The following is a 15,868-nucleotide window of genomic DNA, read 5'->3' as shown; positions in this document are numbered from 1 at the left end:
ACGTCGGGCCCCGGTAGCCTTGCTAGTAAAGATGCATGTGCATACATGGAACGAAAACCTCTAAGCGTGGCTACGCATCCTGGCGACACCCTGGCCACGCGGCTACGTGTGGGGACCTCCCTCTGCATGGAGAAACGGAGAGCCGTTGGGAAACCTCTAGGAGCGTGGCTACGCATCCTGGCGACACCCTGGCCACGCGGCTACGTGTGGGGACCTTCCTCTGCATGGAGAAACGGAGAGCCGTTGGGAGCTGGTTTTCCTGGCTCGGACTCCCAACCTTAAAACGGCTCTAGCTCCATTTTTGTAGCCGTTTTTCAACGTGTCTTTGGAAGGGTTCAAGTAAAGAGCCAGAGTTGCTTAGAAGCTCTCTCAAACATGCACTTACAACTGTATCACGATCAAAGGCGTGTCTCATGTAGCCGAGGTGGTGGGATGAATATAAAATAGTATTATCATAATATTATTACATACTAATAAACTATATAAAAATGAAAAATAAGGGGTACACGGCTATACATTTGCCAATAAGATCAATGACAAGTGGACCTACATAATTCATGGTCCCACCTGCAATTAAAGGCATGGTGGTAAGATTTAGTTAGAAGAAAAAAAAAATCCGTCATTCACCATGGCAGGTAATCTGGAGGGGAGGAGCATGATAAAAGGAGGGGCAGAAGGGGAGACGAACGCAGACTGCAGCAGGAGCGGAGCGGGCGGAGAGGTTCCGGGTTTTCGGGGTGGGGTTTGGGAGATGCCTCCCGTGAAGAAGTCCAAGAAGGGGAAGCGGAAATCCAAGGATGGCAAGCTCAAGATTGTCAGGGCGCGGGGCGCGCCGCCGGCGCTGCCGCCGGAGCTCCGCGCCCTCGACACCGAGTGGTGGTACGCTTTCCTGAACAAGCAAGTCGAGCTAGGTATGCATACGCCTTCTTCTCTCTCTCTCGTCCCCTAGCGGAGGCGTTTCCTTGAATTCTCGTCCCGCGTTTGTGCATTCGACCAAATCTGCACAGGCGGCCGCTCCACCCGGGCATTACGGCGGCCGCTCCACCCGGGCATTACGGCGGCCGCCGCGCCTCTTGCTGATTCGGGCACGCCGCTTTCCCAGATGGGTGTGGGTCCGCGCTTTAGCGCTGTTCATTTTGGGGGGCTAGTTGATTCGGTGAACCAGAGGCCGGTCTCTGTGGATGTGCCAAGATTAGGGGTGGGCAGTCTTGGTCTTTGAGTCTTGACGAATGGCTGATTTTGAGCGGAATCAGGAGTTTGCAATCATGCAATGTACTAATGATTACGATGTGAAATGGTCTTGGTCTCGCTGTGTGTGTGGTTAAATTTCGATTTTCTATTTTGGACAGAGCATGCTGTGCCTCCAGATGAGGGGGAAGCATTCAGGCACTTCTTCAGGACTTCAAGGAAGACTTTTGACTACATCTGCTCCATTGTTAGGGAAGATCTGATCTCAAGGCCACCGTCTGGACTGATCAACATTGAGGGGAGGCTGCTCAGTGTGGAGAAGCAAGTGGCAATTGCCATGAGGAGGCTTGCGTCCGGTGATTCCCAGGTGTCAGTAGGGACTGCTTTTGGTGTGGGCCAGTCTACTGTTTCACAAGTGACATGGAGATTTATCGAGTCGATGGAAGATAGGGCTAGGTATCATCTGGCATGGCCAAGCCAAGAGAGACTTGAGCAGATCAAAGCTGTGCTGGAGGATGCTTATGGCCTTCCGAATTGTTGTGGTGGTGTTGATGCCACCCACGTAATCATGACGCTTCCTGCTGTCGAGTCATCTGCAGATTGGTGTGATCATGCAAAGAACTACAGTATGTTCCTGCAAGGGATTGTTGATGATCAGATGAGGTTTATTGATATTGTTACTGGTTGGCCTGGCAGCATGACATTCTCACGCCTGATGAAATGCTCTGGGTTTTTCAAGCTCTGTGAAGCTGGGGAACGTTTGAATGGCTCTGTCAAAGTTTCAGCAGAGGGTGCAGAGATCAGGGAATACATTGCTGGTGACTCATGTTATCCTCTACTCCCATGGCTTATGACTCCATTCGAAGGAAAACATCTGCCTGCCCCATTGCAAAACTTTAATGCCCGCCAAAAAGCTGCAAGGCTGCTTGGAACAAATGCCTTGGCGCGGCTGAAGGGATCCTGGAGGATCTTACACAAAGTCATGTGGAGGCCTGACAAGAACAAGTTGCCAAGTATAATTCTTGTTTGCTGTCTGCTTCACAATATACTCATAGACTGCCATGATGAATTGCTTCCGAGTGTTCAACTTCCCGAACATCATGATACTGGCTATAATCGAGAAAACTGCGAGCAGGTGGATCCTAATGGCAAAGTGATGAGAGAAAACATTACAGCACATCTCCAACACTGTGAAGCTTCCAAGTTTCTCTGCAACTGAGCTAAGTTAGCTTGTTGTTTTGCTGGGATTTTGATGATGCATCATTATTCCTTTTACCTTATGCAATTTCCCTTAGTTTCTGTTATTGTAGTGAGACTTTCTGATTGCAATTCAGTAAAGATTCTCTAGAAATGGCATGGTTCAGTACTATAGAAAATAGCTAGTTGGAAAATTACAAGGACTAGCCCTCATGCTTGGGTTTATGTTCTTCAGGATAATGCCAGTCCTCATCATGCTGAGTGCCATGAAGTTGCATAATGTAACAAAATTCATGAATGATCTGGTAACTGGTATCTTATTTTTTGAATGATTTGATATCTTAAGTTAGGTTGGTTTATAAGGTCCCAGTTTATATGATGAGACCTTTATTGTTGGAGAGGGCTTGAACTTGATTGCATGAATTCCATACCATGATAAATGTGCAACAGGCAGGTCCAGAATTTTGTGGCGTTACCAGATATAGCAGGAATTGCATAACCTGACAAAGGTACATTAAGTTGATCTAGTAAAGGTTGCATGATCTTGATTTGGTTATAAGAAATGTGGATGAGAGGAAACAAACTTTTGTTTAGTTTCATGATTAGAATTAACTGGATTGCGATGATAGAATCTGTTAAAGATACAATAATGATAGTTCCCTACTCTTATCTTACATTGTTCTCAATCGTGATTTGTAATTTCTATCAAGAACTAAAATTGAATCTTCTTTGATGGAGCTCTGTAAATGCTTCAAGCGATGTTTAATAGTTTTATTAATCAGCTTCAGAAAACCTTTTTCGCAAATGAGCTGGCTCCATAAAACTAATGTGGGCTTCTGAGGTTGCTTTCGATAATTTTGCTTGGTAAATCATGAGATTTGAAAATGTTTTTATCCTCTTTTGCTCTTAAAATCTTTCGCATGAATGTTACACGAATATTTCATCAGAATGTTTCTTGAACAAAACATGCTAATATCCAGTCCAATGAAACTGTTTTTACATTGCACTACTGATTTTTCAAGCAAAAGGCAAGTATGCACTACTGATTTTACATTGCCCTGCATTTGAATCTTCAAACGTTCCACCAATCTGCATCTCCAATTTCACTGCCAATCTCTTTCAAACAACATTTTAAAGCATTTAAACAATGGTTGCCAACACATGTGAAAACTTTTGGTGCATAGATATAGAGAAACAAGATAACAGTTAAAGGATATACAGGCAGCAGGTGAAAATGAAGAAAAGATTGACCTGCTCTCCTCTGTTCTTTTCCTTTGTTAGGGCATGATCAAACCTTGCATTGTAAACCTTTTGCTCACGTATCTTCTAAATGGAAAATGATTATTGGAATGCATTCATTTGTAACTAAATCCATAAGTTTGTTGCCTTGAGAAATTGGTGATGTGCTGATCCAGTAGGCTTTCTTATTATATGCTGTTCTTTTAGGTACAGGTAACTAGGAGAGTTATCTTTTGCTGTTGACTGATGATTCCAGTCAGGTGAAATTGAAGTGAGTCCATTCCACTATATGTGCTCACAGTTTTGCCTGCACTTCTCTGATTTTGAGTGGTACTATAGTTGTCGCAGTCACGTAGGAGGTTGGTTTGCTTCTTTTGTGGTGATTCCCAATGCATCCAATACTTTTCTGCAGGCTTGCCTTAGCACAACAGAAAGTGAATGTCATTAAACTAACAGTGATTTCTTAGAAACCAAAGGCAATAAAGTAATAGCCTTTTCGACTAACCATTAGACAATCTGACCCTGAACCCACTGTTTTAAAGGCGTCTAGGCACCCAAACAATCCGAGGAGCCTTGCTCGCCTACCTCGCCTAGGCGTCCAGGCAGTGTCCAATGCTTTGTCTCGCCATACCGCCTTAAGAACCATGCCTGAACCCCTTCAGATCAACCACCGGTAACTTTGTCCTCCTGTTTTTAGTTGGTGGAAACTTTAAATAGTCTGGGCAAACGAATTTGCTCAAACACCAAAATCGCAAGAATAAGCTCTATTGGATATTGATTTTATGCCTGTGAACAATATATTTTAGGGGTATTTATATATGTTCTTGCGTTTGTAATTGACTAATTGTGTATACAAAATCTAAAATACCCTTGACTAGTTTGGTTAAAGTTGTTTGTCCGTGCAAGCACAGTTCAGTCATTTGCTTTATATGGTTCTGCCACCACACAGTCTTCATAGACAGAGCTTCGTGTCCTGTGAATAGCAAATTTCTCCTATTTCCTTTCTAACTTGGCTTCTCAACGAAGTTCACTCAATGACTTCGTTTGATCTTTGAGGGAGAGAGTCTTCGTCAGAGAGACTTCATTGGTCTTGAGGCTTCGTCTATCCTTTGGTGCATGGGAATGATATGGCTTCATGTCTCATCCTTGGTCTTTTCTCAGTATGAAGCCAATTCTGAAAACAAGCATCCAATAGGAGGAAGCGATTGATGACTCCAAAACATCGGGGATTGCGTTTGTACGATGTTAAATCCCCAACAGTAGCCTCTCGTGGGCAATGCTTCGAAGGTCTTCTTGCGAAATTATCATTCCCGAGCGTCGAAGTTGGTTCTTGTAGTGTGAAAAGTGAATTTCAAAGTTTTTAACGGTCAAGTTTGACCGAAGTCAAGTATAAAATGAAGGTGAAGAGTTACTTTTGATCGAAGTCATCTATATATACCACACCTATGGGTCGTTATTTGCTATCGGTTCCCTTAAACGAGATGTCTTGTTGTTGGTTCGTGAAATGAAGCTTTGGGTGAAGTTTGATTTCTTTCTAAGTTTGTGTAATGTGCCCAAGCGTCGCTTGTGTGAAGGTGTCTGGTACAGAGGAGCTTCCTTTTGTGGCTTCGACTAGATCCGAGGAAGATTTGGTAGATGCTAAGGCTTTTGAGTTGGAGTTGGTGGATAATGAATTCAAGTCACTTAGGTTTGGCATGTCTTTGATGGACAAAGATTCCCTTGAACCATTTGTTTGGAGGAGATCGTTAGTAAGAGATCAACTTCGTTTTCGTCATGCAAGGAAAATGGATCGAGGCTCATATGATAGTTAGTTTTGGTGTTTGATGATCAACATAACCATTTGTTCTAATATTACTTGCTAGTGTTTTGGATATAGTTCAAAGGATGTATGTGGACTTGGACGAAGGCAAAGTGGTGATTGAAATTATCACATCTCAAGTAAGACATTAAAAGACTTATTGAAGATATACAACAACATACAAGGGTCCAAGGCACAAGATGGACTCAAGATATACGGAGTTTTGGCTATTTCAATAAGTGTGTGGAATAGGATTGTCGTTCAAGAATTCAATGTCATTCGATTGATTACAACCTTTGGAGGTCATAATTTTCCGCATATATACATGAATATGAATGCTTGAGCATGAAATAGGCTTATGCTTAATACGGATGTTTCCATACATTTATACCTTCAGAAGCTCTGCACACAAGAATGCCACATGTGAGATTTGCAAAGGACCGACCCCTATAGTAGTGGCATTGTTCGTCTATTTATAGGATGACCCAATATACATCTTTGTATGAAATTACAGCTTTACCACTTAGTTATTACATAGTAACTCTTCGTAATTGAGAGAGTACAATCATGTTATTTTACAACCCTGACATACCATATAAGCCTTTTGTTCACCTTCGAGACCCTCTTCGCTTTCCTTCTCTAAAGCTTTTTCCGATCACGCCGAAGCTATGCTTCTGTCTTCTTCAGCTTGTCCAACGTTCGAAGATGGCCTTTTGCTTTGATTGATGTCCTTATCCTAAGAAAATATCTAGACATTGATTTTGTTAGTATGAACCTTTGGCCAGAGGCCTTCTCCCAATAGTTGGATATTGTCTTTGTTTCCTATTGTACTTCTTTGATGCTTTTCTTTATTTTGAGCATATTTTTGAAGTGTGGCTAGCCCCTTTTCCATGCACGATGCAGAACATATCCTCATGTTTTAGTGATTTTCGTCCACCGGTTATACCTCCTCTTTATCCTCTATGATTTGATCCATCTTTGGTGGATATTTTGTCACCATGATGATTTCATTTTTGGAAATTGCTTTCACAACGGTTTGTTGCATTGCCGATGTGATTTATTTGATGAAAAAGGAAAGGTCTTCACTTGAAGCTTGTTAGTCTAGGCCGATTGTGATTGTTTTTAATTGGTAGCTGGGAACTTGTTTCTTCTTCGACTCTTTTTCTATGGTCTATATCTGATTTGCAAAAAAAATGTATGCCTTCATAGAGTTTGGAGACAGTATTTGGTGGTTCTCAAGTGAAGTGTGATGCACATTGCCCTATTCAAATCCACTTTATTGCTGCTATAAAAAACTCGACCAGGGAGGGAATGACCTTTATTGCTGCTATGATGACCACACTTGTGTTTTGATTGATATGAATCTTCTGAAATACTAAGTGTTAGAGTGGACGCAGTAACTAGTTCAACCCAAAAGCTTAAGCTTATGGGAGAAGGTAGTTAATCCACTAATACACTTCAACACCCCCACTTACGTGCAGCCAGAGAGAAAGGCGCAAACGTGAAAATAAATGGGTGGAGACATAAGTAAAGCCTCTGCCAAGATCCGAACTCGAGACCTCTTGTCTTTGATACCATGTTAGAGTGGATGATTGGTGGGGACTTCAACCTTATATATAGAGCTGAGGACAAGAGCAATGACAATCTTGATAGAGCTATGATGGGAAGGTTTAGGCGGCTGCTTAATGACTTGCTTCTAAAGGAACTGCCCCTTTCAGGTAGGAAGTTCACCTGGTCCAATGAACGGGCCTCACCTACTTTGGTTCGCATGGATCGGATTTTCTGTACAGCAGATTGGGAGGACATGTTTCCGAATTGTCTCTTGCAGAGCTCTGCATCCCAGATTTCTGATCATTGTCCATTACTGTTGGGGCTACATGATCTCGTCCAAGGAAAAAGAAGATTTCATTTTGAAAGTTTCTGGATCAGATTAGAGGGGTTCATGGAAGAGGTGGAAAACTCTTGGTCACAACCTCTGGAAGTCTGCTGCCCCTTGCAGCGGTTCCATGACAAGCTAAAAAGGCTTGCACGACACCTTCAAGCCTGGAGTCAGAAAAAAGTGGGCAACATTAAGCAGCAGATTCTGATGGCAAATGAGATCCTTCACAGGCTGGAAATCGCTCGTGACGTAAGGAATTTGTCTCCCTCTGAGGAATGGCTACGTCGCTCCCTTAAGCACCACTCTTTGGCTTTAGCCTCCTTGGAAAGGACTGTTGCCCGAGTAAGAAGTGGACTGCACTGGCTGAAAGAAGGAGATGCCAACACTGCCTATTTTCATCACCACGCCAGACACAGGAAAAAGAAAAACTTCATTGGAAAACTGATGGTCGATAACAGAGTAATTTCTGAGCAGCAGGAAAAGAAAGAGGTAATCTGGGATTTCTATAACAAGTTACTTGGGACAACAACCCCCAGGGAGTCAACTTTAAATCTGGAAGAATTTCATCGTCCTGCCCTGGACCTTTCTGCTCTTGATCATAATTTCTCTATGGAGGAGGTCTGGGCAGCAATTAAAACTCTCCCTGCTGATAAAGCTCCAGGGTCGGATGGATACACCGGAAAATTTTATAAAATATCTTGGCCAATCATCAAAGAGGATGTTATGGAGGCGTTAAATAGGGTGCTACAAGGTGATGTATCCAAACTTCATCTCCTTAACTCAGCTTATGTGACTCTACTGCCCAAGAAAGCTGAAGCATTGGAAGTCAAAGATTTCAGGCCCATCAGTTTAATTCACAGCTTTGCAAAAATTGTTACAAAGATTCTGGCTAACAGATTGGCCTCCAGACTTCCTGAGATAGTGTCAGCAAATCAAAGCGCTTTTATAAAAGGAAGATGCATCCATGACAATTTCATTTTGGTCCAGCAGACGGCCAAGGCTGTTCAGAAGCAGCGGGTTCCTAGAATTCTTCTGAAATTGGATATTGGTAAAGTCTTTGATTCGGTTTCGTGGCCTTTCCTTCTTTAGGTGTTAACGCACCTTGGTTTTGGTTCTGTATGGTGTAATATCATTTCCAAGATGCTCCTTTCTTCCTCAACTAGGGTGCTGGTTAATGGAGAGACAGGGGAAATCATTCATCACCATAGGGGGCTAAGGCAGGGGGATCCTCTATCCCCAATGTTATTTATTATTGTTATGGATGTGCTGAATTCTCTTGTTTTAAGAGCCCAAGAATTGAGTCTTTTACAACCAGTGTTAAGAAGAGGAAATGGGCAACGTATCTCTCTATATGCTGACGATGTGGTGATGTTCTTGCAGCCAAGTAGAGAAGAACTCAGTGTGGTCAAAGAAATTCTGAGAATCTTTGGAGATGCTTCAGGACTTGTTACAAATGTGAGCAAATGCAGTATGGCGCCCATTCATTGTGAGGAACAAGACATGGTGGCTGCGCAGGAGTTTTTTCCTTGTACTGAGGTGGCTTTTCCATTCAAATACCTGGGTTTACCCCTTTCAGTCAAGAAACTCCCCAAAAATACTTTTCTAGAACTCATTGACAAGATAGCTGGTAAACTAATCGGATGGAAATCTGCCCTCATTCACACAGCAGGCCAGCTGACCTTGGTTAAATCAGTGCTCACAGCCATTCCTATCCATCACCTTATAGTGCTTCAATGCCCTAAATGGGTGATCAAGGCTATTGACAAAATTCGGAGGGGCTTCTTGTGGAAAGGCAGAAAAGATATCAGAGGTGGTCACTGCTCTGTTGGTTGGGCAAGAGTTTGCAGACCACTTAGCATGGGTAGCCTGGGTATCCATAACCTTGAAGTTCTTGGATGGGCTTTAAATCTAAGATGGCTTTGGCTAAAAAAAACTCAACCAGAAAGGCCCTGGGCAGATTTCTTGTTCAAGGTTCATTCCAATGTCAAAGCTCTTTTCTCTACCTCGGTCCACACTACAGTAGGTGATGGCTCTCGAACCCTGTTCTGGACTGATCGCTGGATTCATGGGCAATCAATATCTGCCCTTGCCCCCACTTTGGTCAGCCATATTACAGTGAGAATCAAGAAAAGCAGATCTGTGCAAGAAGCCTTGGTAAACAATAGATGGTTAATGACATATCTGGCAGCCTGTCAGCCCAGGTTATCATCGACTTCTTAGTAATTTGGGACCTAGTGCAAGATTTTCAGTTACATTCGGGGATTCCTGATGTGCATAGATGGTCCCCGTCTGCATCTGGAGATTATTCCACTAAATCGGCATATGATCGTTTTATGGCTGGTTCAGTCTCTTTTGAGCCGGCTACTAGAATTTGGAAAAGTTGGGCCCCCAAGGTGTAAATTCTTCATTTGGTTGGCTTCTCTAAATCGTTGCTGGACAGCGGATAGATTAAGCAGACGAGGTCTTGAGCATCCTGTAAGGTGCCCCCTTTGTGACCAGCAGGAGGAAACAGTTCAACATATCTTAGTGGCTTGTGTGTTTGCCAGAGACACTTGGTGGCAGACTTTGCACAAGGTAGGGCTGCATCGCCTGACTCCAGGATTGGCAACAACGACCTTCCAAGACTGGTGGAGAGAAGCTGAGTGTCACGTGCCAAAAAACCAGAAAAGAGGATTTATTTCCTTAGTGATTCTGGTGGCTTGGTGGCTATGGAAGCATAGAAATGAATGTGTGTTTGATGGTGCATCTCCCAACATCAGCATCATCATGTAGGGGTGGGCGTTCGGGTTACCCGAAATTTTCGGGTCGGGTAATTCGGGTTTTTAAAATTTCGGGTTTTGAGAATCGATACCCGAAATTATAACGGGTTTTTCAATACCCGAAAATTCGGGTACCCGGAATTTCGGGTTCGGGTTCGGGTATTCCCGAACTACCCGAACTATTGTGTTGGCTTCATAAAAACACATACACCCTATTAAATTAGTATAAAAATATAGTTTGAATAATGATATACTGATAGCACCTAGAGGGGGGGTGAATAGGTGATCCTGTAAAACTTAAAACTTAAGCCACAAAACTTGGTTAAGTGTTAGCACAATAATCACCAAGTGGCTAGAGAGGAGTCTCGACAAAACACAATAACCACAAAGATATCAATCACAGAGATGGCACGGTGGTTATCCCGTGGTTCGGCCAAGATCAACGCTTCCCTACTCCACGTTGTGGCGTCCCAACGGACGAGGGTTGCAATCAACCCCTCTCAAGCGGTCCAAAGACCCACTTGAATACCACGGTGTTTTGCTTTGCTTTTCTTAATCTCGTTTGCGAGGAATCTCCACAACTTGGAGCCTCTCGCCCTTACACTTGAAGTTCACAAAGAAGCACGGAGTAAGAGAGGGATAAGCAACACACTCAAGACAAGAAATCACAGCAACACCACGCACATAAGTCGCAACAAGAGCTCACAACACAACTCAATGAGTTCACAACTCAACTAGAGCTCTAATTGCTATCGCAAAGAATCAAAGGCGCGGAATCGATGTCTTAGTGCTTAGGAATGCTTTGAGTATGCTTGATCTCCTCCTCCATGCGCTTAGGGGTCCCTTTTATAGCCCCAAGGCAGCTAGGAGCCGTTGAGAGCAATCTGGGAAGGCAATTCTTGCCTTCTGTCGTCTGGCGCACCGGACAGTCCGGTGCACACCGGACAGTGTCCGGTGCCCGATTTCTTTCCTTTTTCAGCGAAGTCGACCGTTGGCAGCCAGAGAGCCGTTGGCGCACCGGACATGTCCGGTGCACACCGGACATGTCCGGTGCACACCGGACAGTCCCGTGCCCCCTTCTAGCCGTTGGCTCGGCCACGTGTCCCGCGCAGATCGCGCAGCCGACCGTTGGCCCGGCCGACCGTTGGCTCACCGGACAGTCCGGTGCACACCGGACAGTCCGGTGAATTATAGCCGTACGTCGCCGGTGAATTCCCGAGAGCGGCCAGTTCGCTTCGAGTCAGCCTGGCGCACCGGACACTGTCCGGTGCACCACCGGACAGTCCGGTGCTCCCAGACTGAGCAGAGTCTTGGCTGCTCGAGCCAAGACAATTCCAATTCGATTTTTCCTGTTTCCAGCACTTAGACACAATACATTAATCTCTAAAACAATGTACTAAGTCTGAGAAACATACCTTTATCCTTGATTTGTACTTTGCCCACCATTTTACACTTAGGCACTTGTGTTGGACACTAAATCACCAAAATACTTAGAAATGGCCCAAGGGCACATTTCCCTTTCAATCTCCCCCTTTTTGGTGATTTATGCCAACACAATATAAAGCAAGTAGAACAAATACAAGATCAATTCAAATAAGAACTCAAATTGTTTTGATTCAAATTTGACATATATGGATCACTCTTTGCCACCACTTGGTTTGTTTTTGCAAATCAAACTCAAATTTCTATTTCTAGGTCAAACACACATGTTAAGACATAAAGAGAGTCATTCCAAGAGAAATTGATTCAAGATTTCAAAAACTCCCCTTTTTCCCATAATCAACACTTCTCCCCACAAGAAGCCAACTTTTGACAAGAGAGACAATAAAAGATTTTTGACAAACCAAAAACTCTATTCTACTATTTTCAAAATCTCTCAAGTGGTAGCTGATCCATTTATCGTTTTGGCCTTTATTTTCTCCCCCTTTGGCATCAAGCACCAAAACGGGAGTAATCTTGGCCCTTTAACCCCATTGCCTCACCAAAATCTTCAACTAAGAGTAAAAAGGCAATAAGATTACATGAGATGAACTTGGAATAAGTTACCCTCTCATCGGAGTGCAGTGGAAGTCTTTCATGGTCCAAGTCCACCTTTTCCCTTTCAATCCTTCTTCGAGACTAAATCATTAAACTCAAGCACATGGTTAGTCTCAAATGGTCAAGTTGTAACACATCTCCCCCTAAATATGTGCATTACTTTGCAACGGACTTGTGAGGTCCAGGGAGTGTTTGTACAACTTGAGCACCATAACTAAGCAACAAAATGCATAAGGAACATGATCAAAGGCATAAACACATGTATGCTATAAATCAATCCAGGTTCCGCGAATCTAAGACATTTAGCTCACTACGCAACCTGCAAAAGGTCTGCTCATCTAGAGGCTTGGTAAAGATATCGGCTAGCTGGTTCTCGGAGCTAACATGGAACACTTCGATATCCCCTTTTGCTGGTGGTCTCTCAAAAAGTGATGCCGGATGTCAATGTGCTTTGTGCGGCTGTGTTCAACAGGATTTTCCGCCATGCGGATAGCACTCTCATTATCACATAGGAGTGAGACTTTGCTCAGATTGTAGCCAAAGTCCCTGAGGGTTTGCCTCATCCAAAGTAGTTGCGCGCAACACTGTCCTGCGGCAACATACTCGGCCTCAGCGGTGGATAGGGCAACTGAAGTTTGTTTCTTAGAGTTCCATGACACCAGAGACCTTCCTAAGAATTGGCACGTCCCCGATGTACTCTTCCTATCGACCCCTTTGGATACCAGAGCCCGAAGCAAGGCGTAGCAACTAAATATCTAAGGATTCGCTTCACCGCCACTAGGTGACACTCCTTAGGATCGGATTGAAATCTAGCACACATGCATACGCTAAGCATAATATCCGGTCTACTAGCACATAAGTAAAGTAACGACCCTATCATTGACCGGTATGCCTTTTGATCAATGGACTTACCTCCTTTGTTGAGATCAGTGTGTCCGTCGGTCCCCATCGGAGTCTTTGCGGGCTTGGCGTCCTTCATCCCAAACCGATTTAGCAAGTCTTGTGTGTACTTTGTTTGGGAGATGAAGGTGTCGTCCTTGAGTTGCTTCACTTGGAACCCAAGGAAGTAGTTCAACTCGCCCATCATCGACATCTCGAATTTTTGCGTCATCACCCTGCTAAACTCTTCACAAGACTTTTTATTAGTAGAACCAAATATTATGTCATCGACATAAATTTGGCACACAAAAAGATCACCGTCACACGTCTTAGTGAACAGAGTTGGATCGGCTTTCCCAACCTTGAAAGCATTAGCAATTAGAAAGTCTCTAAGGCATTCATACCATGCTCTTGGGGCTTGCTTAAGTCCATAGAGCGCCTTAGAGAGCTTACACACGTGGTCGGGGTACCGTTCATCCTCGAAGCCAGGGGGTTGCTCTACGTACACCTCCTCCTTGATTGGCCCGTTGAGGAAAGCGCTCTTCACATCCATTTGGAACAACCTGAAAGAATGGTGAGCGGCATATGCTAGCAAAATACGAATGGACTCTAGCCTAGCCACAGGAGCAAAAGTCTCCTCAAAGTCCAAACCTGCGACTTGGGCATAACCTTTTGCCACAAGTCAAGCCTTGTTCCTTGTCACCACTCCGTGCTCGTCTTGTTTGTTGCGGAACACCCACTTGGTTCCCACAACATTTTGCTTAGGACGAGGCACCAGTGTCCAAACTTCATTCCTCTTGAAGTTATTGAGCTCCTCTTGCATGGCCAACACCCAGTCCGGATCTAGCAAGGCCTCCTCTACCCTGAAAGGCTCAATAGAAGAGACAAAGGAGTAATGCTCACAAAAATTAACTAATCGAGACCGAGTAGTTACTCCTTTGCTTATGTCACCCAAAATCTGGTCGACGGGATGATCCCTTTGAATCATCGCTCGGACTTGAGTTGGAGGTGCCGGTTGTGCTTCTTCCTCCATTACTTGATCATCTTGTGCTCCCCCTTGATCACACGCCTCCTGTTCATCATCTTGAGTTGGGGGATGCACCATTGTTGAGGAAGAAGGTTGATCTTGCTCCTTTTGTTCCTGTGGTCGTACATCACCAATCACCATGGTTCGTATAACTGCCGTCGGAACATCTTCTTCATCTACATCATCAAGATCAACAACTTGCTCTCTTGGAGAGCCATTAGTCTCATCAAATACAACGTCGCTAGAGACTTCAACCAAACCAAATGATTTGTTGAAGACCCTATACGCCTTTGTATTTGAGTCATAACCTAACAAAAACCCTTCTACAGCTTTGGGAGCAAACTTAAAATTTCTACCCTTCTTCACTAGAATGTAGCATTTGCTCCCAAATACACGAAAGTAAGATACATTGGGTTTGTTACCGGTAAGAAGCTCATACGACGTCTTCTTGAGGAGGCGGTGAAGGTAGACCCTGTTGATGGTGTGGCAAGCCGTGTTCACGGCTTCCGACCAAAAACGCTCGGGAGTCTTGAACTCTCCAAGCATCGTCCTCGCCATATCGATTAGTGTCCTGTTCTTCCTTTCTACCACACCGTTTTGCTGTGGTGTGTAGGGAGCGGAGAACTCGTGCTTGATCCCTTCCTCCTCAAGGTACTCCTCTACTTGAAGGTTCTTGAACTCGGACCCGTTGTCGCTCCTTATCTTCTTCACCTTAAGCTCAAACTCATTTTGAGCTCTCCTTAGGAAGCGCTTGAGGGTCCCTTGGGTTTCAGACTTATCCTGCAAAAAGAATACCCAAGTGAAGCGGGAAAAGTCATCCACAATAACTAAACCATACTTACTTCCCCCTATGCTTAGATAGGCGACAGGTCCGAAGAGGTCCATATGTAGCAGCTCCAGGGGCCTTGATGTGGTCATCACATTCTTGCTGTGATGTGCTCCTCCCACCTGTTTACCTGCCTGACATGCTGCACAAGGTCTATCTTTTTCGAATTGCACGTTAGTTAAACCTATCACATGTTCTCCCTTTAAAAGCTTGTGAAGGTTCTTCATCCCCACATGTGCTAAGCGACGATGTCACAGCCAGCCCATGCTAGTCTTAGCTATTAAGCATGCATCTAGACCGGCCTCCTCTGTTGCAAAATCAACTAAATAAAGCTTGCCGTCTAATACACCTTTAAAAGCTAATGAACCATCACTTCTTCTAAATACAGACACATCTATGTTTGTGAATAAACAGTTATATCCCATATTGCACAATTGACTAACAGATAGTAAATTATATCCCAGAGACTCAACTAAGAACACATTGGAAATAGAGTGTTCATTTGAGATTGCAATTTTACCTAACCCTTTTACCTTGCCTTGGTTCCCATCACCGAAAATTATTGAATCTTGGGAATCCTTGTTCTTGACATAGGAGGTGAACATCTTCTTCTCCCCCGTCATATGGTTTGTGCATCCGCTGTCGATAATCCAGCTTGAACCCCCGGATGCATAAACCTGCAAGGCAAATTTAGGCTTGGGACTTAGGTACCCAACTCTTGTTGGGTCCTACAAGGTTAGTCACAATTGTCTTAAGGACCCAAATGCAAGTTTTATCACCCTTGCATTTTACCCCTAATTTCCTAGCAACTATCTTCCTATCCTTTCTACAAATAGCAAAGGAAGCATTTAAAGCATGATAAATTGTAGAGGGTCTATTCATAACTTTCCTAGGAACATGAACAATATTCTTTCTAGGCACATGATGAATGTTTTTCCTAGGCATATCTCTACCATGCATATAGGAAGAATTAGAAGCAAACATAGCATAAGAATCATAGGCATGTGAATCAAAAGCATTATAGGTATTACAACTCCTA

The 15,868-nt window shown here is 43.9% G+C and overlaps 1 protein-coding gene across 1 annotated transcript; it reads left to right on the top strand.

The window, feature by feature from the left end:
• The first annotated feature begins 717 nt into the window (after positions 1 to 717).
• LOC100273615 (uncharacterized) lies at positions 718 to 2,743 on the top strand. Its single transcript, NM_001148031.1, is given in 2 exon segments — positions 718 to 911; positions 1,350 to 2,743. Coding segments are annotated over 2 exon segments (1,218 nt in total). The 5' UTR covers positions 718 to 751; the 3' UTR covers positions 2,408 to 2,743.
• Positions 2,744 to 15,868: the final 13,125 nt, after the last annotated feature.

The sequence above is a fragment of the Zea mays genome, chromosome 7, assembly GCF_902167145.1.
Source record: "Zea mays cultivar B73 chromosome 7, Zm-B73-REFERENCE-NAM-5.0, whole genome shotgun sequence".
Taxonomy (NCBI): Eukaryota; Viridiplantae; Streptophyta; class Magnoliopsida; order Poales; family Poaceae; genus Zea; species Zea mays.
This window is presented reverse-complemented; position numbering and strand designations above follow the sequence as displayed.